The 27,390-nt window shown below is 38.0% G+C and overlaps 1 protein-coding gene across 10 annotated transcripts in view; it reads right to left on the bottom strand.

Moving 5' to 3' along the window:
• LDB3 (LIM domain binding 3) overlaps nt 1-27,390 on the bottom strand; it is a 129,430-nt gene that overhangs the window by 33,508 nt on the left and 68,532 nt on the right. For 9 of the 10 annotated variants that reach the window (XM_009272432.2, XM_009272438.2, XM_009272445.2 and 6 more), the window contains exons 6-9: nt 24,240-24,443; nt 17,146-17,315; nt 16,127-16,163; nt 849-884 (exon numbers count right to left, since the gene is read on the bottom strand). In XM_009272432.2, the coding sequence (XP_009270707.1) occupies nt 849-884; nt 16,127-16,163; nt 17,146-17,315; nt 24,240-24,443 (447 nt within the window). Of the gene's footprint in view, nt 1-848; nt 885-11,576; nt 12,244-16,126; nt 16,164-17,145; nt 17,316-24,239; nt 24,444-27,390 lie in introns of those variants that run through there. The other variant, XM_009272501.2, reaches the window with a different exon arrangement.

Below are 27,390 nucleotides of genomic sequence, written 5' to 3'. Positions count from 1 at the left end.
AAAAATCAATTTTCCCTAGTGTTCCAAGCGCCAGTTGCCGTTGCTTGTGTCGTTAGTAATGATAATGCCTGCACTTGGATTTTAACTCTATGCAACCTTTATTCAAATGTCTCATAAAAAACAAAAATAAAAAGTGGTTGCACATTGTTTAGGCAGGAATCAACAAGACAGAGGAAAGCAGTGAGATAGAATTCTTTTCATGACTAACTAATAAGAAGCATTTCTTTGCTCCATTAAGCAATTGGTCGGATTCACTCAAGAAGTACCTGTGTCTCAGTACTTGTGTGGTTTAGCATATGAACTAATAGAAGACAATACATTTCTATATGTAACTCCAAACTGTGCTGAGATTCTTTGGGAGAAAACAACTTTTGAAATCAAAAGAACTTACTTACAGAGATACTATGTTTTGAACCTCATAACCCATCGAGGATCAATCAAGATATGCAAGAATCTGGTATATAAATGTTCTTAAAATACTAAAAAGATAATCTTATTTAGATTTTAAAAACATCTTGAACAATCTAGACAAAGTTTAAAATGGAAATTGTTCTTAAAACTCCATCACAAACTGACAGTACTCCATTTCAAGAACATTTGATAAAAGCTGCTTATTTTTCAGGTTTGTAAGTTCTGAGAAACTTGATCCCCACCTGCCCCATCTCACAGAGCTTTTTGAAGTCTACATTAGAAAAAAAAGCCTGACAAACCCACTTAGTTGAAACTGCTACGTTCATCATCTGCTCAAACAGTGTACAAATTTCATGTTTTTGAGGTAAGAACAACATGGGGAAAGTGGAGGTAAACTCTGAATAGGGGGGAAGCCAAACACACACAGCAAACATTACCTGTTTTCTGATGCTGCTGCAAAATTTTCCTTGGCTCTGCGAAAGGAGGGGACACAGTATGAATAAAGTAAATGCAGTTGCCGGTGGTGGCAAAAAAAAAACCAACAGGGAGAACGAAGATGGGTTGAGGAGAAATGTTTGGTTGCAAAAAGCATCCTAGAGTGGTTACTCAAATATAGCTGTGAGAAACCTCTTCAGCTCTCCAAGTGAAACCCACCAAATGTGCAGGTTTACAGTATGCTTCTTGTCAATTGCAAACAACTTTGTTTCAATATTAAAGTAAAATGAAGGAAAATTAACAGTTACAAATTAGACATTGTAGGTATGTATATAATTTCAGGCATAGTATTGACTTTAATTAAAGTTCCCTCTTAAAAGAAAATTTGAATAATATTCCAGCGGAACATATTCTGATGCCAACTCCAAGCAGTAAAAATAATCAGACTTGGGCAGTCCTCAAGTATCCAATATTTTGAAGTGATAAGCAGTTAAATGGTTAACAAAGACTCATATAAGATGGATTATATGTGTCTGGCATCACTTAAAAATTCTCTGTCCTACCCAAGTAAGTTCTAGTTTTCTCAGTCTAAGTCGGATTAGAAAGAAGTGAAATCATTCCTTCACTGAGGTGAGGAGTAGGTCAGCCTCAATTTCAGTGACAGAGAATTAGGCTGTTATTCTGTAAACACACATACACGCTTACAAAAATAACTGATCAGTTTAAGTGCAAGCAATTGTGTATCTCTGTGAGAAGTTAAGACATAGGTATTTTCATAAAGAATAGAATCCTTTAGCCTTAGACTCCCAAGTTTGAAATCCAATTGAGTTAAGTAGCTGAGATTGATAGTCTCAAATTTTAGTAATTTAGCGGGTGGTCGTGTCCTTTCCTATTTAAGGAACTGTGCTGAAATTTCAACACGTTTAATGTTGAAATACGCCAAATGAGAACGTTTTTCTTAACTGGGATCTAAAAATTACAAAACACAAAGCAAATGTCCTCATTTACCCAACGGAACCTTCTTTCTGAAAAGTTCTTCAAAAAAGAAAAAAGTATTTATTTATGTGGATTTGTTGGGCTCCAATCATTATCTTACATTATGTTTGGAAGACTATTCTTAATACTTTCCACATTATTAGTAGTATTTCATATATTTCTCTCTGTGTTGATGTATGTACATGTACATATATATGTACAGTCACATACTCTTTCCTTAGTTTAGCTCCAATAAAGTTATAAAAACCAGTCCAGTTTACATCAGCAAAGGTTTGGGCATAGGTGTTCTCTACCAGCTTTTAAAACCTCTAACTAAAATGTAACCCCTAAATACATGAATTGAAGCCAGCTTTTCAAACCCAGAAGTAGATCTGAAGTGACCCTCAGATGTGGCTGCCTGACTAAGAATGTTATTATGGTCAGAACGGAAGAACCTGTCTTGGAAGTAAATACCCCAATCGATCAATTGGTTCACCACTCTAAAGCAATGAGAAACCAAACACTATCTTTATGGTAACCAAGCCGTGAGTTCACTGGAACGTCAGGTATAGGAAAGCCAGGATGAAGCAAGGTAGAGAAGGACGGATTAGAAACTGTGCAGGTGTTGGGGGAAGTGTTAGTATACCAAAGCCATAATCACGTGAGAATGTTAAAAAACAGTCACAGCCTGAAAAGAATAAAGCACTGTTTATTTCCAGTGTTACCAAATATTCTGTGAGAAATTACAGTCAAGACCAAAAGGCAGGCAGTTGGGGTCAGGCAGAAGCAGCGTCAGGCCTCTGTTGTTACTATTAATCTGATCCAAACTTTTCTGCTCCGCTAGCTGTGGCTATACTGAAGAATGCAGAAAAACGTCACTTGACTGAGGTCACGATTTCACAAAGGCTTTTTCCATGAGCGTACAAGTATAGGATAACGTTGAGTGACGATGGCAGGGGAGTTGTGAAGGTTTAAAAGAGAGAGAGAAGTATAGTAAACATACTTCCACAGAATAAAGCAAAGGAAAAGGCAGAGAGTAAGGGGAAAGATGAGCTCAAAAGGCACACGCACAGTACTTCTTCACCGTTTTACTTCCAGGAACTATTTCTCTTCCCAGTCAACAGGAGTAATTCCCGTTTGGCTAACGGTGAGAAAGGCTCAAGATCAGATGTGTCTCTTATTGGCAGTACTTGCATTTTGAGGAGCAGACTATTGGATTCCCAGCCTTTACAATCAAACACTTTCTGCTAACTAAATGCAGAATTAATTTTACTTTTGAGTCAAATACATCCTTGGGGCAGGCTCAGTGAAGTCGATACCTTCACAACATGAAAGAATTTGGCTCAGAATATTATGAGCAGTTTGTATCTCTGGGGCTACTCAGGCTGCTCAAGTAACTGACAGCAGTGGATAGTAGTTTTGAGCTATCTGGGAGAGATTTAATATTAATAGTTTTTTTGTCTGCAGCCCTTTTAGTCCCCAGCTGAAATGGCTTTTGATAGAAGAGCCTTAGTCAATGACTGTTCTGAGAGAACAGTGCAACTCCCACAGATTTTATTAAATATTGGACATATATCTCAAAGAAGATTTATTTATGCAATATACTGTCTTCCCAATTACACAGTATATTATACAAAGGAAATGATGAAATGTTTCCTTCTCATAAAAATATGCTACATGATATGGTCATAAAGACAGAGTGAATGAAATGACAGAAATAGAGTCTTTTCCTCCCACACACTAGCAAGAATTGTAATAGTTTGAGTAACGAAATGTAAAATTCATTTGCAAGCCAAGCTTGTGTGCGCTCTCGGATCCTAAGAAGAGCCTGAAGAAACTTCAGAGCGTTTCCAGTAAATGAGTCTGTTGAATCCGAACTGTACGTACTGGACATTGGAATACTTTCCCATTCTATTTTATTTTTGGAAACCAAACATAAAAGATTCCCAGACAAACATGTACATGTAACAGGTGACCTGAGATGTGGAGCTTGCGCACCTTCCATCCACCTTCTCCTTAGAGAATGACAGATCTAGACTCTCTCTCTTGAATAGCTCCTCTCTGTTCCATTAAAACGCTGTAGACACAGAATCATTTAATCTGTAATGATGATCTGATGACATAAGGAACATCAGGCATCCCGAGAGACCACATGGTCCTTCAACTCTTCTCTGACCTGAGATGTGGAGCTTGCGCACCTTCCATCCACCTTCTCCTTAGAGAATGACAGATCTAGACTCTCTCTCTTGAATAGCTCCTCTCTGTTCCATTAAAACGCTGTAGACACAGAATCATTTAATCTGTAATGATGATCTGATGACATAAGGAACATCAGGCATCCCGAGAGACCACATGGTCCTTCAACTCTTCTCTGTCTTTCAGTACTGAAGAAATAAGCAAATACTAGAATGGATTTTTTTCCCGTTTTTTCTCATGGAGCAACACAACATTTTTCTCATTTTACAAATGAGGAACGAAAACTTAATAGAATTGCTCATGGTCAAAAAGAAGGCCCACGGCAGGGCAAAGAACCAAAATAAGCTCTCCTGAATCCCAACTGAGTATTTAAAATATCTTCTCACCCTCTTTAATAAGAGATTATGGGTATTTTTAATAAATATTACTCTTCAGTTTATTAGTATTTTCCTGTATTGATCATCCAATAGTCTTCTATCGAATCTGACAGATATATACTGGCCTTTTTTTTAAAGAGGAAATAGTTAAGACTTACAGATTATTAGGGTCTATATCTATTGAAATTAAAAATTCTGTTTTTCTAGTAGTATATTGTGGATTTGCAGGACTTGTCCTTATTAGACTTATAATAGCTTTCATCCTAATGTACTTATATTTACATAAACATATTTGCCTACAAATTTCCTTTTAAGAAGTAGAAGTCAAAATAATTTTAAAAAAATTCTTATAGACTGTCTGGGAGTAAAGTTGTGTGAAAGCTATTTCATTATTGCCTTCCAAATATTTTTGCTTCAAAAGGATGAGATACTGACACTGTTGGAAACTGGACACTGAGCTAGATTAACTGCTGTTCTCATCCAGTGAGGCTCTTTCTACCTTTCTGTGTTTGCAGCTGAGAATTTTTCCATGGTCAGATGAATATAAAACTATTGAGATTGTCTTCTTTTTTTCCCCCCAAGCTATATTTTTGTTATCTTAACAAAGACACCGTAAGACACAGAAAGAAATCTTAGGCAGTTAACTGGGGAGGACAGAAGACAACTGTCATGCTGGTTTAGTTAAAACTTTAGCTTGGGATCAGAAAAAAGGGGTAGAAGAAGAGCTAGTCTCTCTTTTTCAGCCACTGTAGTTAAGAATGTGAGCAGCCCACGCCAAACGATTGCAATAGATCCTGCTAGTATGTCTGCTTTCCAAAACAGGGAAATTCAGTTCTCCCAGAAGGCATCCTGGTTTGTGCAGACAGTGCCACAGAATAGGAAAAGCATTATCATATATTCCGTGAAAGAAAAAACAACCAGCAACTCATTCTCAACAAGTACTATAGAACTCAATCAAAGCAGCTCACTAAAATCAAAGCAAATACCTCTTATGGATGCATTTTAGTGGCATTTACTAGTATGCTGTTATATTTAACAGTCAAATAATAAATGCAGCTGGAACTACAGCAGCATCAATGTTGGTGAAAGTTAAGATAACTCTTTCCCAAGACTTACATAGTGATATTTGGCATGCAAGTATATGTACTCTGATTTATCTTATCGGTAAACACCTCACTTTAATAAGAACAAAGACTGCAAAATTCTGAGTATGTGGAGCAATTTGAGCTGGGGTGCATTTCAGATAATTACTCCCTACCTTGGCCTTAAGTGTGTAATTGGATTTATCCAAATGGTTCCCTCTAGCTTTTTACAGCCCCACTGGTGAAGCACGGGTATCTGCCCGCAGGCACCTGAACACAGGATCAGGACTTTCAGGTTGTATTCCTGACCATTATAGACAAAACCAATGCGCAACAGGTTTAGGTCTTGTACACCAGGAAATTATTCCCCGTTCACTGAAGTGTTCTTTCTCATCATGACTTCACTTTTCTCCAGGAAGCTGAGAGAAGAACAAGAACTCATAGATCTCAATTTCAGCTGGTAGTTTTTTTAGAGCTACTTTTTAATTTGTGCCCATCGATGATAAGGAAATTCATACCCTCTCTACATGGTATTATCCTAAGTTTGAAGCGGTGCCTGTAATACACTAACGTGTCCTTTCTATTCGGTTCCTGAACCAAATAAATAAGCGGTATGAATTAGAGCAGTTGTCATTCTTTCAGAATGTGGATTACGTTTTATTTCATAAATTCTCTTAAGGATTTTCTTGCCTTCCCTCTCTCTCATTTGTAATCATATAACATTCTGGGTGAACTACTACAAATGCTTACGTGGAAATGAACTATTAGGAAGTTATTAGTATTTAGCGTAATTTTGCTGACATTAATGCAATTTAGAAGCAGAATAAAAGGAAGCAGTGCCAGTGCTATGCTATCAGCCAGTTCTCCAGCTCACCCTAAACAAAGCTCTGTGAGCCAGTCTGATGATCCACAGACCACAACTGAGTACCTCTGGGTTACACGTGCTTGTCGGAAAGCCTGCTACATGCCAGAACTGCTTTTTCCTTGCTGGACTGAAGGCAACGTGCGGGAGTAGTCAGAGAGGAAGGTAGCATTGTGCACTGGTATCTTGGGTAGCCATCTACATCAGCGGAAGGATGCATACAAGAATCTCAAAGGTTGCACAGTAGGAAGGAAAGTGATGTTAATTTCTGCCCATGCAAAAGTTAAGTGCTGGACAGGAACATGCAGAAAACTGAGATGGTAAAGACGAGACGTTAAATATAGGTCAGTACTCCCCCCACCCCCAACTGAATCTTGAGCTTTAACAAACTCTGTTAGCTTATACATTACTTTCTCTATGAACTATTTTGGGAAAAGCTTCATGGTATTTGCTAATTTCATTTGGAGGCCTCACTCTTTCAATTTTAAGCGAATACATTCAAGTGGATACACCATACCTTACAGTCACCATCTTTAATCAATTGGTTCTACAGAGAACTGGCTTGAAAACAAGGAATTTATGATCTCTAAGTTAATTTTCCCCACAGAACTTCCAGGAGTATTTTGGGGAAGAAAGACATTCTATTTTATCAAGTTTCCCTTCTGATTTCACTCAGAATTCCATAGAGGCGACGGAGTTGATTCACTATTCCTACGTTTTTGTCACTCTTTAGGTGCTAAAAGGTAAGTGGGGATCAGACTATATTAAACTGATGTGCTTATCATTCTTTATTGCAGTTATGTTCCTTAAACGAGAAAGCTACCTATAGAAGTCTGCTTTATTTCATGGGCTGTTGTGGAGAAATAAGGTATATCTTTCAAAAGGATTTTGGTAATCTCATTAGCGTACAGATCGGAAGTTTTTGGCAATTGGGCAGGTCAGCAATGCTAATCATTGGAAATTCTGGCAAACGAAGGAGGGGGATCAAGGTGCCTTAGCTTGTCTTGGTAGTGTCAGATGGCTTTTATAAGCAGCAGTAGAACAAAGAATGTTATTGTACTCGAGAACAAATTTTAGTCAATTCATTTTTGTGTATATTGCAGAAAGCTGTTGATTAAAGGCTAACTGATTAAAGAAAGTCATTATCTGGTACTACTATGTACCATACCAAAATTCCAGCTTTTTAACTTTGCAAACTAAAATTTGTGCAAGTATCCATGTATTTTCTGATACGTGTAATGGTAGTGTAATGATAGTCCCAGTCACTGAAACTCATGTTAGACACTGCTAAAGAAGCCACAAAATCAACTTAGTCCCTGTGGGAACCTAAGTGCACAAGTGAAAAATTGGTGTCTCCTCTTCTGCCCCTGAAGAAGGCTTCAGACAGCGCTGTGATACACAAGAGTTGGACTCTACAAAAGTGATAAAGTAGTCCCTAAAGTACTTGTTCCTTGCTACTGAGGATATACTACACACAGTTGTGCATAATGAGAGAAACCACAATGAAAAGAAAGCGACCTCTATATTTATTACATAGCAAAAACTTACTCTCCTTCCCGTGCAGGCAGGCATGAAAAGAGGGAGGCAAGGGAAGGAGCCACAGAACCTTTCTCCTTTTGTAATTTCTTCATGCATGAAAGGAAGAGAGGTCAAATTCTCATGCCTGCTTTCCTAAAGTCATACTCTAGCCGCGTCCGATCAGCACACACTGCATGCAGTCAGTATTCCTGCCGCAAACTAAGCGCCGTAGGAGGTGAGGAGGCGACCATTTAAGTAGAAGGCAAGGCAGCAGTAGTCAGGAAACAGGTTATTTTAGATCAAACGGTCTTATACCACAGCAGAAAATGAGCATTTCCCTATGTCATAACCAGACAAGCAGATTTACCTGGAAGGCCTTTTGGTTTTGATTTCCTACTGCCATCAGCTTTGCTGTATCTTCATTAAATGCTTATAACACTATGCTTTACTGGCAATATTGGGAGGGGCAGGGGGTTAATATCACTATCCACATCCTGCGTTTTACTTTATTTTGGCACAGTGGCTATTTAGAAGACAGTATTGTCACCAACCATTGTCCTCTGCTCAGCAGAGCAGTCATGGTTCAAAATATATTCAGCAGGACAGATATACCTGCCTATCATCAGTGCTATTTTAAAGAATTACATGACTCATCGAGTCTTCAATCAGGAACCTATTTTAAGCCTCGCTGTCATTAACTGAGACTAATTTCCCTAGACAAAGCAGCAGACTTCTGCAAATGGTCAAGAAACACTGCAAGATGGGGTTGGTCAATCAGAAGCAACATACAGCAAAATAAGCCTGGACATATTAAAAACAGGGCATAACCAGGCCAGACTTGACCTTTTGCTGGAACAAAGCTAGTGGTTTCTTAGAGCTGTTAATGATTTCTTATCAGGCCTAAGTCTGTTACAGTCTCTAAGCAATGAGATGTAGTAGAATGACAAATCCAGCCCTATTTCTCCACCTTACAGAAAAAGTCTGCCTCCTACTCAGGAGGGAAAAAACAAGGCCTCTTAATATTTATATAAAGAAAGTTAAAGTTATATATAAAAAGTTATAAAGTTATATAAAGAAAGATCTGTAACATTCGTTTTCTGGGCTTGAAGATCGCCATGACAACATAAAGGCATATTTTTGAGGAGTAAGAGTTAAGTCTAAATATAAACAAGGAACTGGATAGAAAAAATTGACTGACAGTTTAATTAACAAAGCCCATCGCTTGGGAGATTTTTTGAGAGGGACCCAACTAAGCAGTAGAAATATGCTGTAATAAACAATCTTGCCTTAGGGATTAATGACAGCACCTTCACAAGAGGCCTTTATCATTGCAAACGTTCCAAGTTACCAACTATTGAAGATTTTTTTCTACTACTTTTTTCTGTAATTACATAAAGAAGAGAAATTCTACAAGCCTGGAGAGTGTTTAGATTCTACTTTGTATCCTCCAGGAAAAAGGATTTCAACAATTTATCTGATTACATGGTTTATATGCACTGAATTTTTATCATTAAATCCACTGAAACAGAGCTAAGGGGAAGGGGTTCCTTAATTACATCTGCATTAATTTCATATCTGATCAAACTATGCTTTTCTGATTATTAAAAAATACCTTTAAAAATAACATTAAGTGTCAACATTGAGATATAATCTAGACATTTTCTTTTCCATTACAGTACATGCACTAGGACTATTAAAAACAAATAGTATCTGTATTATGTTCATAAAACATTAAGGATACACAATTCCTATTTAAGTGAAAACACTGTATTGTTACTTATTCAGAAAACCATTTAATTTGGTTGCAAATTAGAACTGGAAGATTTTTTTTACTTAGGTACATTTGATGTTTATAAAAAAAGTTAATTGCCTATTGATATTTGAATTCTATCAAAATTTCCCATATATAAATAAAATTCACCCACTCTGAACCAAAGTTTGATCTTAGCAACATTCAGGAAAAGTTAAAACGTTGCTCTTATTTCATGCAGTTATGCTGATTTTCCAGAGGCATTAATAAGATGGTGTGATCAGAATCTGTTTGTGTTCCCATAAGGAAAACATAAATGAATGTTGTGTATTAAATGGCGTGCTTACTGAATTGCTATGGTACTTATCTAAGAAAAGTGAAATGCATTTCAAAATGAACTAGTGCTCATGTACTCTTAAATAATACTCAAAAATTACTATTTTGTTTTAAAGCATGATAGCTAACTTCTTTTTCCTTTAAACACTCTGGTATTTGGTCAATTCATGCAAAAATCTTCCATGAACGGTAGCTTTTCCTTCCTTCTATAACACAGAAAAACAATGGGAGTTTGAATGAACTTTGTTCTTGTATGGACTGCTGATATAAATTCCAGATGTTTGGAAGCGGCAAGAAGTGTGAGAGTTTCAATCTAATCTCATGCGCTAATCTCTCTAATCAGAATTACTGCTACCAGATAAAGGTACCTAATTTGCAGTTTATAGAAGTTAATGAAAAAAAAAAAATTGAGGGCTGTAGGCAGGGCTGCAACAGAGTCAACCTTCCATTGCAGAGACCAGTGTTTCATCACCAGAAACTTCTGCTTCAATCAGTGCTAAGGACTCCTAATGCAGATTGTTGAGGGCTAACATCAACTGTTTCTATGGAAACCACAAACAGTTCAATTTAGGTGCATTTTTTTTTCATTTAATGATTGGAGCATAAACTAGAAAGGGAAGTGACATTGCTCTTGGAGTACTTCAAACAGAAAATAGAAATATTTGGGGGCCTTTGATATAGGTTTGCCATATCTTGACTGACACAGCTTAAAAGCAAGACATTGTTGTAATGCCGAAACAGAAAGATCCCATTCTAAGGACCAGCAATGTCTCAAGTGCCTTCGCCATGGGCACAAATTAATACATTATTGCCAGAGAATGCGTATTATTCAAATGGAAACGCTAAACGATATTATCAATAGGTTGTCATCTAACATCTATTAATTATGCTTTGTTTTCATTCACACCTAATACAATATTTGTTCATTTCTGTTGTTGTTCTTTCAACTGCTTTGTCAGGTTTATTCTAGTTCAGATAACTTAAAGGTCAGTAAGAATTATAGGTAATAGGGGAAAGCTTTTTGACCAAATTTTCTATTGTGGAAAGAATAGTTCTCCTTCTTTCAATAATCAGTTGAAGCAGTTATTGTTTTAAAACAGAATAAAGTACTGTGTAAAACAGGCACATAATTATTTTAGTTTTAAAACCTTTTATTTCAGATAAAGCATGCTGCTATATACAGAAAAAAACGTGGGTCAAAGCAAGAGCAATACAGAATGGGCAACGTATTCCTTAAAACTTACATATTCCTTAAAACTTACAAGATGCTTTTAAAAACTTCAGTGCACCAGTAATACTATATATTCTTCTCACTCCTAAATCACCTCTAGCAAAATGACATTTCCTCACAGGTCCTGAGCAACCACAGCTATCTCTAGCTTTCATATAATGACAGTCAAAGCAAGAGCAATACAGAATGGGCAACGTATTCCTTAAAACTTACATATTCCTTAAAACTTACAAGATGCTTTTAAAAACTTCAGTGCACCAGTAATACTATATATTCTTCTCACTCCTAAATCACCTCTAGCAAAATGACATTTCCTCACAGGTCCTGAGCAACCACAGCTATCTCTAGCTTTCATATAAGGACAAATTCAGGTTTCCAACAGAAAACTTACACAATGGTTTCAGCAAATGACTTCTACCAGTATAGTATATTGAAGAAATATAACTTCACATTGCTAATACGTTATTTCAAACGGCATCATTCAACTATGCAAACCAAGTATGTTTTACATTTAGCAAAGTCTAGGCCAGGCTCAGTCAGTTTTCCTTTTCATCTCTCTTTCTCCTACTTAATTCTTTACAGCAGTAAAACTCAGTAAAAGTCTCATTCCTCTTCCTCCTAAAGAAATACTGTCAATAACTTCCCTCTCATTTTCTTCTAGAATTAAAGTCAAGAGAGTACAATAGTGATGTTTTCCTGTATACTGAAGTTACATTTGATATAGTAAAGGACAAAAGCTAATCTACTTTATAATGAAGAACACGAACCGGGTTGTATCATGATTTTTACTTTTGGTGACAGTGAATGGACACCAGGCTAACAACAGAAATCTACAGAAGACAGGCACTCGGAGCAAGGCCCTAGCAGAAAGTCTTCCCTGTGTGTGTGACACTCTTAGGCTCTAACTCAGGACAGCAGTTAAGTTTTTACTGTAATTCTCTGTCTCATGTATTTGCCTGCTAAATGTGGGCTTTTAACTTTTAACGTTAAGGATTTGCGCCGATAGGCCGTGATGCCAGTTGCGCAATTTGGCAAAGCGTGGGCTGTTACGTTCCGTTTCAAACCTTTCCCTGTGGCATGAAGAAAGAGCGAGAGAGAAAGACAGAGACAGAGAGAGACACAGAGAAGAAAGAAAGGAGGGAGAAAGAAAGGGGTTAGGGACCATGGCTACCACTCCCCTGCCTTATAACTAGGGCAATGGCAATTTATTTGGATTTTTTTCCTCAGCTTTCAAATCAGCACAAAGAAGGCTTTGATCCTTTTTGGGCCATGCAGGAACGGTTTTGCAGTTATTCATTTGTGAGAAGTAACTTGATATAACTTCATATTCTTTGACTTGTGCTTGGTACTACAGGGCTGCTTTTGCTAGAAATGCAGTGTAATCCCATTGTTTTCCTGCCAGCAGATGTCACTCGGCTTTTCCCCCCCCCCCCCCGCCCCCACTGAGCAGTCAGTGAAAGTAACTCCAGACAAGAGCAAAATTAATGCAAATATTTTCCATTCTGTAATACCTAGGTCAGCCTATATATATCCTGCTGTCCTTCCTGTAAGGACCATCAGCCACAGGTTTCAGCAGTACTTTTCTATAGCTTTTCTCAGCATAAATGAGTATAAGTGTTGACATTGGCATAAATATTTCTCATCATTTGTGTCAAAAAGCAAAATAACATGGGATTTTCAAAGCACAGTCCCGTGAAGTATTGGCCACCTCCTGCGCACAGCCCTAGCTACCTTTGACTGCAGACTGGGGCGCTGGATCAAGTTGTAAGCACCTCCGAGGATTTAATCTCTTCTAGATGTTCTATAGTTTAAATTCAGGTTTTGTAAATAAAAAGGGGAAGGAGGAGGATGTGGGACGAGAGCACAGTCAAGGAGAAGCAGATCAAACAGAATGGAAAATAAAGTGTTCTTGTTATTTGCAAAACAAGGTAATTTTCCCCTCATTATTTACACCCAAAACGTAAGACAATTCTGTTAATGCAGCGGAACTTGAGAGTGAAACCAGCCAAACAGAAATGAACAGTCTGGGCTGGTTTTACTCCTCAGGCTGAAGAAAGCACAAAACAATAAACAGAGCAAATGCCAACAAATTCACTGATATTTCTAAATCTTCTGTTCCTAATAACACAGTGTCATGCAAGTAACACTCCTAAAGGAGTCTTGATGTATGACTTCTCAAGCTATCTTTTATGCTTTTAAGTAATCAAAAGATATAAAGTATTCCTAACTGAAGTGCTGAAACTTCATGATGGCATTTTTTCAAGTTACATTGGAGCATACTAGCTACAGTGGGTCTTGCATGAAATTTAAGAATCCCCTTACTGCTTTGAAGAGACACCCCTCCATTCAAGGAAAAGGTATTCAGAAACATCTGTTCAGCTTGAAATGGATACCATCTTTCCAGAAAATATTCCGTAACAATCATCACAACAGCAATGGAAAGTTTTCATAGCAAGTTATAATCTTATGTGTGCCTTCAAAATAGCAGTAGCATGAGCAAAGGACAGTCATGCAATGCGCTTATTAACGTTAACTGAAAGGAATATTCTGCCACCTGAAAATTCGCAAGCTTTATGGGTTCTGTTCAGAGCACGTGTCCTGAAGTTAGAAGCAACAATCTAGAAGAGACTATTATGTAAAACAGTTCTGCAAAAAATAAGCTACATGTATTTTTTTTTTTTTTTACCCCAATATTTTTTTTCCCAAGTGTTTGGAAGAAATTTGATCACAATTTCATGCAGTTCTTGCTGACTACACTGAAGATCTGACACAAAGAGACAAGAGAAAGCACCAGAGAGAGATTGCTCACAGCATGCCCCGAGACCAAAATTCGCCACACTGTGAAATCTCTGACAGTTTAAGTTTTGGAACGTGAAGGATTTTTCCAGAATGCCAGCACAGCATGGGATTAATGCAACACTGAATCTGGCAAGACTCAGGTTCCACAGTTCCATGGAAACCTTTTCATTCAGGAGCCCAGGAAGCCTTCCAGGGGATCCCAAACTGTAGGCATGGAGAAAGATGTGGTTGTACAGGCTGTCTGGAGTAGATACTGAAGAGGAGTTTCTACTCCATTACTGTACTGGAAGAGTGGAGTTAAAATATGGATTCTGTGCATCTGACATAGGTCCTTCCATCCTTTACAAAATCAAGAGTGGCGGGGGCCTTGCCAAAAGATTAAACAGAAGCGGTCCCATAGGCCCAAAGGAGCAGTATATGATGGATGCGTGCATAACCAGGGCTGTTGCTACCAAATCTGCAGTGGAGTGTGTGCAACGTTTGAGGTAGGTGCCAAGCCACCAAGATGGGGCAAGCACTATCAGTTAGGCAGGAAGGAGACCCCATTTCATTCCTTGCACCAGAGCTCATGCCAATTGCACTGTACCCGTATAACTACGTAGTATATATTCCTTTCTGCCTCTACTACCAATGAATGACCTTAAACCTCTTTAGGTAATACAGCTGTACCTAAATATACTCGTAACTATAACTGTCCTCGTGAAGAAAAGGATAACAGTGATACCTCAAAACTGCAGAAAATGGGCAAAGCACAGTGGATATAGTCATGTACTTTAAGTTACACTGAATAGAACGTGCAATTTACATATGTTGATGTGTTACTAGATAATTATTTTCAACATATCCAATACCATGTTACATTTCCAATAGCTGGTATTTTCCAAAGCCACAGACTACAGCTAGAAAGATTATTTCTTTAAAACAACGTATTACTCTCAGATGTGTAGGGGGGACTGTTAAGTTCAGCACAATGCTTTAAATGCCATCATAGTAAGTATTTGGGTGTGTGCTATTACATCAAAACAGATAACGCGCAATACATTTAATAAGAATTAGGCTTGCACATTTGAGGGAAGAAATAAATCCATGAGGGATGTAACATCAAGCCTGATGTTCAGGCACCTAGCCATGAACTTTGGTGAACTGCAATGGAAGGTTTATAGCAAACATAAACTGAAGGTATACTTGTATTTTCACAGGGAAGACAACAGACATCTTTCTCACTGATTCAACATTTGTAACTTGCACTGTGATCAAAAGCTCAAAACCTTTATAGAAGCCATGTGGCAGTAAAAAGAAAAAAAAAAATAGAAAAAAGAAAAAGAAGAGAAAGTGGATTGAGTATCAAACACATCATAAACCCAGCCAGCGGCTGCGGGTAGCTAACGTGATATAGGGATTTGAAGTATGCAAACAGAAAATCAGGCTTGCATGCAGGACACTCTGATTCAACTGCAGTTTTTAAGCTCAACATAAGAATCTCTAATAAATCTATTTCCCAGCTGTGTAGGACAACATAACATGATAATTCTTTAATTCCTTATTATAACTCCGAACATATCCACTTTTTCAGTGTTTTTGGTAGATCATATGAAACAAGCACATTTATCCACTAGCAAAAGCAGTCCTGTGCTTCCATGTTCTACAAATTTGGGTTGTATTTATTCCAAACAAAACATAAGCAAATGATTATGGATATGGATGGAAACAAGTCCTTTACTGTATCATTTCAGGAGAATCAAATGTCAATCACAGGGTCATCCAAATAAATTGCTCACAAATTTCTGTGCTATCACAACATTATATATATTTTCATCCAGTTACACAATCAAGTAGTTACACAGGGCTTGGTCTTAGGAACTCATTGCATTCACACACCCAGTAAAGTACACGAAAGTTGCATGTGCAGAGAGCTTTCAGATCTGAACACACACTTCAGGAATTTTGCACTGTCTTTCCTAAAAACATGCTACTTCATTATCCTTTTCATTCAAATACCTCTCATGGATAGCATTTTAATTTTAGTGATTTTTAAGTAAATGTATTAGAGTATTTTAAGACAAAAAGATAATAACATACATTCATATTAATGCTGTTTTAAAACATTATTTGGTTATCAGTAAGGAGAAAGCTGTATTTTTCAGAGTTGCCTACCTTGACCTCCTCAGGGCTTCTTCATCTGGATCTTGCACTGCAGGCAAAAAAATGTTTCAGTTCAAAAAGAAAGAAAGGAAGGAAGGAATTGGCTTTATGATGAAATTATAAGTTCTTTAGAAACATATCAAAAGCCTATCTAAAGGTGCATTCATGCTGACTTTGCAGCCATAGATTTTGTAAGAACAGCACGAAGAGGAGCAGTTCCCTAGAGCCAGGAAGAAAGATGTTAGTAGGAAAGCAGCTATTACAACTGCTGCTTTCTCAACTTTCTCATTCATTTATTAGCAATGTTTCACAGCTGTAGGCAGTGATTCTACAGAGAGGGCCTGCTGTTTTGTAGGAAAGCATGAAAGGCAGCAGCAGATTCGTATGAATCTGATGTGGGAAAGGTCCCTGAACTTCCTTCTCTCTAGATCAGAAACAAGCTCTGAGGTTAGTACCAGGTGGCCAGAAAAACATTTCCATAGGCAACAGGCAACAAAGTTCAAGCTCCCATGACATTCATAGTAGATCTAGGTTTAGGTAATAAGGCTGATGATAGAGAACCACAGGTTCAATACAAATGGTGATCCAGGATTTTTTTTGACCTCCGGAAGTCACTTCTATAAAAGACTGTTACAAGAGACATAAGTTGTTTATCTTTTTTTCTAATGAACGGACAGCTTTGTATGTCTAGGCTGCTGGAAAATGAAAGATTGCACTGCAGAGATTTGATTCGTAAGAACGAACAACTATGGGGTCCCGAATGCTCTTTTACTGCATAGTCTGTTGTACTTTCATGGTGAGACCCCTGGCAGACCAAAGAGTTTTCTTCATAAGCATAAGGTGAGATTAAACACTTTGATTTCCTAGTTCCCTCAAGTTACGTCCAGGGTTCTCCAATCTTAGCCCTCACTGACAATGACTACAAGCTGGACATGAGTCGTCCTTGAGTATCAGTTGCTAATACTGGGGGAAGAAAATAAAGACATGAATCTAAAATCAGGATGAGGGGGATGTTTTCTTATTCGACTTACTGTACTCTGTTCCAGTCATCTGGGCAAGGATGCGGAAAGACTTAGACTGCAGATTGGCAGAACGGCGACTCCAGTCTTCGGTTTCATCTTCAGGCTTGTTCTGAGTTTTAAGCACAGCCTGATACACCGGAGAGGCACTGTCTACGTGAGGATCTTTAATAGGCAGGGTACTGCAATTCAGAAAGTGAAACGTTGTGAAACAGCACATGGTAGCTTTCATCCCAACCTCTCTCTGGTCTTACAGCTTCTCATCCAGAGTAACAGCACTCCAAAACACAGCTTTGAAAACATCACTTTTTAAAAAAAAATACATAGATCAATTTTAGATTAATTAAGAATGTTCTGGCTCATTCTATCTTTGAAATGGCCTGTTATCATTCAGATCTGCACATTCAAAACAGCGTGAAAATGCTTGGAAATGTCTGTTCACAATTCCTCAGCCAGTGCAGCCACAAGCTTACGGTGGTTAGAATAATGTGTGGTGATAAAGGAGAGTATGCCAGGCAAAAACATTTATTTCTCTGAGCATTCTTGTCCCATATTATTTCTTATAAAAGCAGCTTCATGTTGATACTGTTTTATGTTATGTCTTATTACAGTTTTGGGCCAGTGTATTTTAAGGTTGCAATTAAAAATAAAAAACATATTTCATTGTAAAAATAATGTGATAGGCTTTTATAGTCTTTTCTAGAGATGATTATTCTTTGCCAAACTCTGAATTAAACTTCCAGCTGCCATAACTCTGGATTCATTGTCTACTAAACATGTGAAGCATAAGAAGTCTAGGCTTGCACTCAAGACTCGCAGACATATTTTGTATCTGAAATCTTTAACAGCAGAATGCATCTCGAAGTCTTACAACATCTCTAATCACCTTGCAAAGTGAGATATCCAGGAAGAAACTTCCAGTTTTGCCCGCCTAAAGTCAAAGCTACGAAGCTCTGTAGCACAAGTGAGGTAACCTCTCTTTGATTTATGATGCAAGCCAGAAACAGACTTAGTAACTTAATAGCTTTTTTTTCCCTGCGAAAATAACTTCTGCATAGCATACAGTTAAAATTAAGTATTAACAGAGCTGCAGAAATATACACTGAAGGAATGATGTGTGCTTGGAGTAACTTGGCTCCATGACTTCTCTAAAGACAAGGTCTATTTTTGAAGCAAGTGATTTATTGTAACAGCTTTAACATGCTATTCCATGTAGAGCTTTGCAAGCAGCATGCTCAACTTCATGAAAATTGAGAAATGGCTCTGTTAAAAGTTAAGGGCCATTTGGTCCAACTAAGTCACTGCTATAAAGTTCCGGGAGCAGTCACCTGCTATAAAAGTTGCTTCCTTGGTTCAGGCTCAAAATTAGTGTTCTCTAAGATACCACTGTTTAGAGAAAATCTACAGAGAAGCTGGGTTTGTGATTTGAAAGCCTGAGAGGAATCACGAAAAAGCCAAGCAGCATGTCTGATATCCTACACACAGCAATAACGTACACTGTAATAAAAAATATTACCAGATAGTGCCTTAAGTATCACTATTTTCCAGCTGACACACTCCTCTTCTTCAACAATGCATAATATACGCTGTTTTAATGGATTTGCACCTAACAATAACATGGGCTGTGTTCTTCAAGTAAGATGTGTGCTTATATATGTTATGGACCCAAAAGCACCCCATCTCTTTAGGATCTTTTTTTTTATTAGAGGAGTATTTATATTCCTCATAACCCCCAGTAGAATCATAGAATCATTGAGGTTGGAAAAGACCTCTAAGATCATCGAGTCCAACCATCGACCCAACACCACCATGCCCACTAAACCATGTCCCTAAGCGCCTCATCTACACGTCTTTTAAATACCTCCAGAGATGGTGACTCAACCACTTCCCTGGGCAGCCTCTTCCAATGTTTAACCACTCTTTCAGTAAAGAAATTTTGCCTCACATCCAATCTAAACCTCCTCTGGCGCAACTTGAGGCCATTAAGCCTCAAGTTGAGGCTTAACAACTCAACTCGAGTTGTTAATTAACTTGAGGCCTAGCCAGCCAGCCAGCCAGTATATGCAAACTTCTCACTTTCTTGAGGATCCAGCAGGGTACAAAAACCAATTATTTTTCTTTTACATGTTTCAGTACAATCACTGGCGTGATGGAGCACAGCTTAGGAAAAAACCTGACTCTTCAGTTTAAGTTCTGCCACAAAACATAGAAGTTATGTAAAATGTCTCTCAGCATGGAAGATGCCCTGTAGGAGGAAGCAGCATTTTCCAGCTCCTTTTTTAGCTCACGTGTCCTAGACCACTATCTTTACAATATCTAAACACTAGCAGGTATGGAAGGCAAAATGTGGACTTGTTTATTTTGGGAAGGGTGTGCCATCAGTGGCTTCCACCAGTGTTGCTCCCATGTACGCCAATGGACAAATTAGTGCCACATCCTTCTTCAGGTGGAAGATGGGAGAGAGAGCAGTAGTCTTCCTCTTCTGGCCCTTCACACACGGCAGAAAGGCTTGCTGAGGCAGGGAAGTAAGCGCAGCAGCGAGTTCTGCCTTCTGCTGACTTCACGCAGTAGTCTTCATATGGAAGAGAGATACTCTGTCATACCAAAAGTAAGTCAGCAACTCCCTTGTGACCGTTCTGCTGCCACTTCTCACTCTTGGCTACTGCTGAAAAGTTCTGTCACTGTAAAGGGTCCAGTAAAATTTCCCCCAAAGGTGACCCCATTTTCAAGTTCCCAGAGGCACTTCAGGCCTATGTCTTAGCACTGACTAAGCACACAGTACCTTGCCCTGTATTTCTGTCATAGGTGACTGCCTGGTTTTGGCCAACAGTTAACTTTATATCCCCAGACTTACTCTTTAATCCTGCTGAAGCTTAAAAAACTGCTGTATGTGATAGCAAATTTCACAGCTGCAGACTGCTGTAGTCTGGATAATAAACCACTGGATAGATAATACTGCTGATTTCAACCATGGACTACTGTGGCAACGGTGGTGTGCAAGTCATGGACAGTTCAAATTCCTTTGTTTAAATGCTCTAGCTGAAATGCTTTGTTCTTATATTATGACCAATATACAAAAAAGCAGTTTAAAAGTGTATGTATAGATATATCATTAGCTTAAAGGTAGTTAAAAAACGCTAGAGGCTGGACCACAAATTTCACAGTAGCAATGTGTGGCATTAATATGACATATTAATATCCGTATGGTAGATGATTAAGGCAGGAAATGGAGCTTGGTGAATTAACCTTCCCTAGAAGAGTGAAACACACTCCTATAAATTGAACTAAATTAATGCAATACATTGGAATATTTCCAACTCTGTCTTTAATGCAACAGGCCTTTTTCTTTTTTTTAAAATCATAATTATATTGTAGATGAGTAATTAGGACATATGAGCCACTCAGCATGGATGTGTAAAATAGAGCGCATCGCTGATTATGAGCATTTCATAAACCTAAATGTGACAGTTGATTCTTACAGACAGCCTAAAGATGCACATAACCATGTTAATACCTCTGTTATACCTCTTCTTAATTTAATTTCTTTCCATCTGGGTGTGTATGTGCAGAAATATCATGCATCTTTAAGCATATTACTTTAAATTGATGTTACTGAAAAACAATTCTTCTCAAATGGGTTAGAACTTTTGAAGGTTTTTCATATTATATCCTAAGGTATTTTAGTAGGATTCAATAAAAAATTGTCCCCCTTTTTCCCTTCATCATACAAGTCACACATTATTAACATTAAAACAAGCTTTAAAGACAGTCAAACCTCTTTGAATAAGTAGCAATGTGATTTTTTTCCTTGGAGTTCATTATAAACTATGGTTTACCATGTGACTCACTCCCTGGAGTCATTATTCAGATTTTATTTAAGTAGATAATAAGTAAAAAGTTAGGAACACTGCAGTGTTCTACCCCTGATGTAGACATAGAACAAAATATTGTGATTTCAGATATTAGACTGATTCCAATGATTAAAAGAAAGCTCTAAGAGGTAAAAATGAACCCCAACCCAACAAACAAACAGTTCATGCAGACTGGTAAATTATCCAGCCAAATTGACTTACTGTAGAGCACACATGAGACTTTAGTCTGTACAATCACATTATTGATTCTGCTGCTAGAACTGTTAGATCTTAATCCTGATAAAGTTGTTGGATTTATGTCCACTTGCATGACTCGTGAATTTGGCTAAAACTGCATAATGGAATTTAGCAGAGGTTTGACAGAACTGTACTTGAAATGTACGGACCGCATGGTTTTACTGCAACCAACTCTTGGTTCTTGGTATACCAAAATCAATTAAAACAAAGCAACACAGAGTGAGAAAAGATATAAAGTCAGGGCATTCAAATTTTTCTACCTTTAAGTTCCAGCATGAGGTCTGAATAGCTGCAGTATAAATAACTTATATGCTTTCCTTTGTGTTTTCCACGGTGATCCAGTATGTGTGGGTTATTTTCTAAGTGACATGAGCCCGATTCTGATCTCACTGACTCAAGTTAAAACACCACTGATTTCAAATGGTCAAACTAGAAAATGAATTCTTATCTTAAGCCTGTCTATTCTTCATCACTGATAAAAGAAGTAAGCCATGTTTCCAGCTATTGTCTGCCAAAAAGAACAGAAGCCCTTTAGATCTGCAGTCTGAGTATGCTTACCATCCTACATACACCTTGCGGCTTCAGGACTTATCTCTAATGTAAAATGAAAAGCCCAAAGAAGACTAATTAAGGGCTGAGACCAAATTATAAGCAGAGAATGGAGACAAAATGAATCAGTACACAATTTGGTCTGCTTTTATATGACAAACTTCTCATATAAATATTTCTGCATTAAGCATAATCTTATCTCGGACTTGATCAACTAAGCGAACTAAAGAACATCCTCAGTTTCCACTGCAAATGAAAGTTCAGAATATCACAGAGGTCAAAGCAATGCCTTAAGGAAATGAGTTACAGATTTAATCGAATGAGTATCAGTCAATGGGTAGGCCGTTGTTATATCAGCACAAACCTTGCCTTTATATCTAGATTAAAAATGCTGTGTTAGTTGTAATAAAACAATCTACTGAGAAAATTGTTTTGTCGATAAGTGTTAGGAGTTTAAAAAAAAGAAGTTACAAAACAGGCTGTAGCTCACAGCACAGCAGATTTAGAGTCCCCTGCAGCTGGCTGCACATAGGAATAGAAACATTGGTTTCTTCTGGGGCCAGGTGAATGTTAGGCTTAGGAGTCACATTCCAAAATGAAGGCAAAGCTTAAATGGTAATTTATATAGTTGATCTTGCAGAAAAACTTTTTTTGCAACGTTACAGGGGAGAACATAGTCACGGAGTTGTCTGCAAAGAATAATGTTCCACTGGAACTGTGTGATACAAAAGGATTAATGGAAATAATCTTCTCATTTCAAAAACACCGATATGATAGGTGGATTCCAGGTTCAAAATGAGAAAAAAAAGTTAGAACAGGGCTTTTGCTAGTGTTTAACACAGCTCTTGCTGCTACTGGTGCAATGACTCAACAGTCCATGAAAATCTATTTTTTATTTTTTATCTATGTATCCATTCATTTGGCTCTTTTCAAGATACATGTATATACTAATATAATTCATTACCACCTTATGGTTTATGAATCAAGCCTCTCTAATTATTCAGATTCTTTACTTCACAATTCTACATGTTAAGACAAATCCCTAATCCCCCTGGAAAGTGTGCTGATCTTCCAGTTCTAGTTGCACTCTTTAGACTTCTCTCACCCTATCTGGGATTATCTAGAAAGGGCATTTTCCTCTCCCTGCAACACAGTGTGTTTTGATCTCTTCCACAGATGGGAAAAGATGATGATGTTTTCCAGTCCAGAAGAGCCACTCCTGTGATTGGAACTGCATTTGAGAGATTCTTTTAATGTGCTGTTTATAAAATGAAAAGGATTCACGTGCTCAGCAGTGAAACTTTATAATCATCCGATCATTTAAATAGGTAACATTTTTAAACATTACTATTTCTATGCTATAATGTTACAGCATTTAGTAGAAAATGCCAATACATCATAAAATGTCTCATATAATCCATGCCTATGAAAGATGTGAACCATTTTAAAGAACACGGATAGAATGAACTTCTTTCATTGTACTTTGCTAATTGGAAATACGAGTCTGCTTACACCTGTGGAGATTCACTGAGTCATGGTCAAAACCAACTAAAGGTATTGTTTGGGATCCATCATTAGGGAGAGTTGTGATGAACAACAGAATAATATTGGTGCAAAAATTGGGGGGGGGGCGGAGAATAAAAAAAAAGAGAAAAGAAATGGCCAGTAAAAGGGAGCACAAGCAAATACATAAAACATCTACATTTTGAATAAGCCTGCAGCTAACATATGCAAAGTGTGTTGCTATACCTATTATTCTGGTGTCACATGAAAAGAAGGTAAGTTCTATTTTGGGTAGAAATATACCCAATAAGAGAGAAACCCGGCTACATTCATTGCACATGTAATTTCAGTTAAGTCATAACAGCTGTGGATAAGTTTATCAGCTAAGATCACCAGAAACATGCATTGGAAAAGCAGAATTATTAAAGATCAATGGATTTTGCCACAGTCCAAAGGATATGCGTGAGACACATGTACAGTATGTAAACTAGGGATAGGGATAATACAGCACAACACTCCATTCTGAAGAATAAAACAGTAGCCAGTACTAAGTAAATATTTTGCATTCCTCATTTATCAATAAAAATTCCACCCCCCCCTTTCCCGTTCTTTCTAGTTACGCATATAATACAGTGGTTATTACCAAGCACGGTCATCATAAATGAGAAGCCATCCAATGTCATACAGAGCACTAGATAAATTTTTGTGGGGTTTACCAGTTCTAGGAAGAATACCAAAAAAGAAATGTTCCATTTTCTAACTATCCATCCTTTTAACTTCAAAACAATGAAGTGCTTTCAAACACTATCTAGGATTGATTTGTACTTTTCATGTGTAAGATACTCCAGAAAAAAGAGTCCAGGAAGAGCTGCCATGTCATGCACGTAAGGACTGTTAGATGTATCATGCAGAAAAAGAGCATTCCACACAAGGAAATAACCTTACCTAGCAAATTCTCCACCCTGGGCTTGTGCCTGGCCTGCAATTGCATCCATGATAGCATCTTGGGAATACATGCTGATCGGGGTGTTATACTGGGCGTGAATTATAGTAGCCTTGCCGCCTAGGCCTTTCACCTCAATGGGTTTGTGTGTAGACAGGGCAGAGTCCTTCAGGACATTGGGGTTGAAACGCTCCGTGAACTCCGTGCTGGGTTATGCAAGAGTGATGTTCGACAGGGAAGGGAGGGGAAGAGAGGAGAAAGGCGTGACAGTTAAGTGAGAGAAAAAGCACCAACGGAGGAGTGTGCATGTCTGTTCATGGCATCTCACCACAAAAGCTTCTGGTCAGAGGATAAGAGACAACATAAGTAACAAGTAACAGTTAAAAGCTGGCTGCACTCATGGATGACATTTTTGTGTTGGCTCACAGACGTATGAAGAGAAAAAAAGGTGAAACAGTTGTCGTTGTATAAAAAATCATGACAAACCCCTAAGTATTTATGTGATACTTGCTTATACTAAAATTCTATTCTTACATGCATATATACATATAAGTGTATACAAACTTACACACACAGAGACACATATGCTTGCATGCACACGGACGTACATACATGCTGCAGAGAACTCCCAGTTTATTCACTGCATCCATTCATTCTTTCAGAAGGGTCTTACAAAGCGCTAGAAAGTGCAATGGGGTGAACAGGTGTCAGGTCCTCTATTATTTAGAAGGTTCCAGTACTTTCTGTCTGGATTATTAATCATAGTGAAATTTAGTACTTGCATCTTTTAATCCTCACAGCTTTCCTCACAAAGACTAAATTAATCTTCCCAAAATCTCTCTACAGCCAGCCGTAAGTGTTGCTATAGCATGATAAATGCTCAGCCTCAGATCAGAATATCCTCCATTGCGATCAACAGGACAACTGCAGTTGGAAGAGTAGCTGCTGTATTTGCCAGTGGCTGCATATATGAGGAAGGATTTCTATTTGAGAAATGGAGCCATAAGCCATAACTCAAGCTCCCATTGCAACAGAACGAGTCAGTTTAATGTCGGAGTTCAGCTGAAGAGCACCTGGCTTCCTTGTAGCGCCTAGCTGTACGTTGTTCTAGTCCTGGAGTTAGGACTGAGTATTGCCTGGAGTTTCAATGAGCAAGCTAAACCTCAGCTGTCAGTCACTGAAGTAGCCGCTCTTCTCTAACCTACGGGAGATCAGGTGAATCTCTAGTCCGCAGTTCCTGTCCTGCCAGCAGCAGGAGGATGCTGGCAGTATAGATTCCATATGCGCACCAAACTGGGCAAAACTGAGAATTCTGTCCTTTGGGAAATAACAGATATTTCACAAAGGTTTCATTTTGAACTGAGCCCAAAATCTGGAAATGGATATATCTCTCCACTGAAAGAAATTCTGAAAAATGTAATCCAGTTTGAGTGGAACAATTTTCCCTTTCAGTTTAAAACCATTACACCATAAGTTTATCAGCTAATACTAAGTCTTCTGCTGAATTTTTTCATGTGACTGAACAACAGCTCCTCTAGTTGGCAAGGGAACAATAGTGTGCCTGTCTGCTGGGGGTTAGCCCCAGAGGGTGAGTGTTAAAACTGAAGCCTCAATCCAGCATGGAGGACAAAGGAAAATCAAGTAAAGCTGGCAGCCATTTGACTTAGTCTTCCAGAGCTCATCAAAGGTGATGTGCCACCTCTGAACCCAGCCAGGGGATTCCACTATGTTTTCAGCCTTTTGTTTGGTGGGATGCCCTGACTGAAGATGGACAGTAAGAGAGACACGGTCACACATCGTTCAAAACACTTGATAAAACATTAACAGCCACATGCTCAAGGAACAGAGACATAAATATGCACGTGCTGTATTACAGCCACAGCCTTTAGTTACACACATCAACATTTTAAGGGAGGGAACCGGGAAGCTGCATTATGCATTCAAAAAGTGAAAATAATCTTTTTACAAAGATATTTTCATATTTAAAATCTCTCTCCATTAACTATTCATCAACTATGACAATATTATTATTACACTGACATCATCTATTGAAGGGTGATGTGCAGAGACATGCAGGTTTTCACACTCTCCACTTTTCAGCATGCACATGCCTTACTTTAACAATGGTATCTCTTTTCTTTGTAAAACCCTAAATGATCACACGATAACTACTAACACACAGGTCCTCGCGATCTTGAATTTAGTGTTCTCTTTTCCCCCCCACTGTTAGAAGTATTGAAGAGATTCTAAACCCAAGATCTGAGAAGACTGTGTGAATGAAAAGACAGAGGTTAACTATGCCACTTTTAAAGAATAAAGTTCAAAGCAATTGGTTTCCACAATCAATTACAAAAATAAAAGCCAGTAATCTTAGAATGGTCTAAACTTCCCTAACGGTAGCAGCAGTAGTGATTTAGGCTCTCACTTGTGGTATTTAAACAGTTTCAGTGACGTCTTTCAAGAGGTTTTAGTCACATTACACATACCAAGGCAAAACTTTCACTGAAGTTAACAGGATTCCCATAAAAATAAGAGAAAAGGGTACAGATTTTCAACTACAGAGTTTTCTTTATAACTCTGGAAGTAAACAGTAGATATTAGTGCTTGTGAGGGGTGCTGTGCACTAGGACAAAGTAGAAGGGGTTAAGACCCTAGAGACAGCAGGAGCACCTCTGCAAAATGAATGGGAAAGCTGGAAAAGGATCAGGAAAAATAAATCCCAAAGCAAGTGAGATTAAAAACACCCATATAATATGACTTCTGCTTTCTAAGGCAATTGTAACAGAATAATTATCAATGTAAATTGGCTAGAGTTTCATCACTCCAAAGGAGTTACATCATTTGCATGACATCACACCCACACCTTATTGAAATCAACAGAGGATGCCAGATCAGTGTAAATTATATGCATTAAATATTATTTCAACTTTATGTATTCTACTACTTCTAACCTTCTCTTGTCAGTTTAAACTTGACATTTAACTAATATAATTATTTATTTTATGCTGAGTTTTGCCCAGTCTCTCCAGCAATTTCTGGACAACACTCAGTTCAGAGACAGAAAGTGGGAATTCAGAGACACTCCTCTGCCCTTAGAAAACTAAAGATCAAAGCTGAGGACTCTGTGAACTTTCCTAAATAAAGCAGATCAAT

The sequence above is a fragment of the Aptenodytes forsteri genome, unplaced genomic scaffold (genome assembly GCF_000699145.1).
Source record: "Aptenodytes forsteri isolate BGI_AS27 unplaced genomic scaffold, ASM69914v1 Scaffold106, whole genome shotgun sequence".
NCBI lineage: Eukaryota > Metazoa > Chordata > Aves > Sphenisciformes > Spheniscidae > Aptenodytes > Aptenodytes forsteri.
Note: the sequence above shows the minus strand (reverse complement) of the source record. Positions and strands in the feature narration are given on the sequence as shown.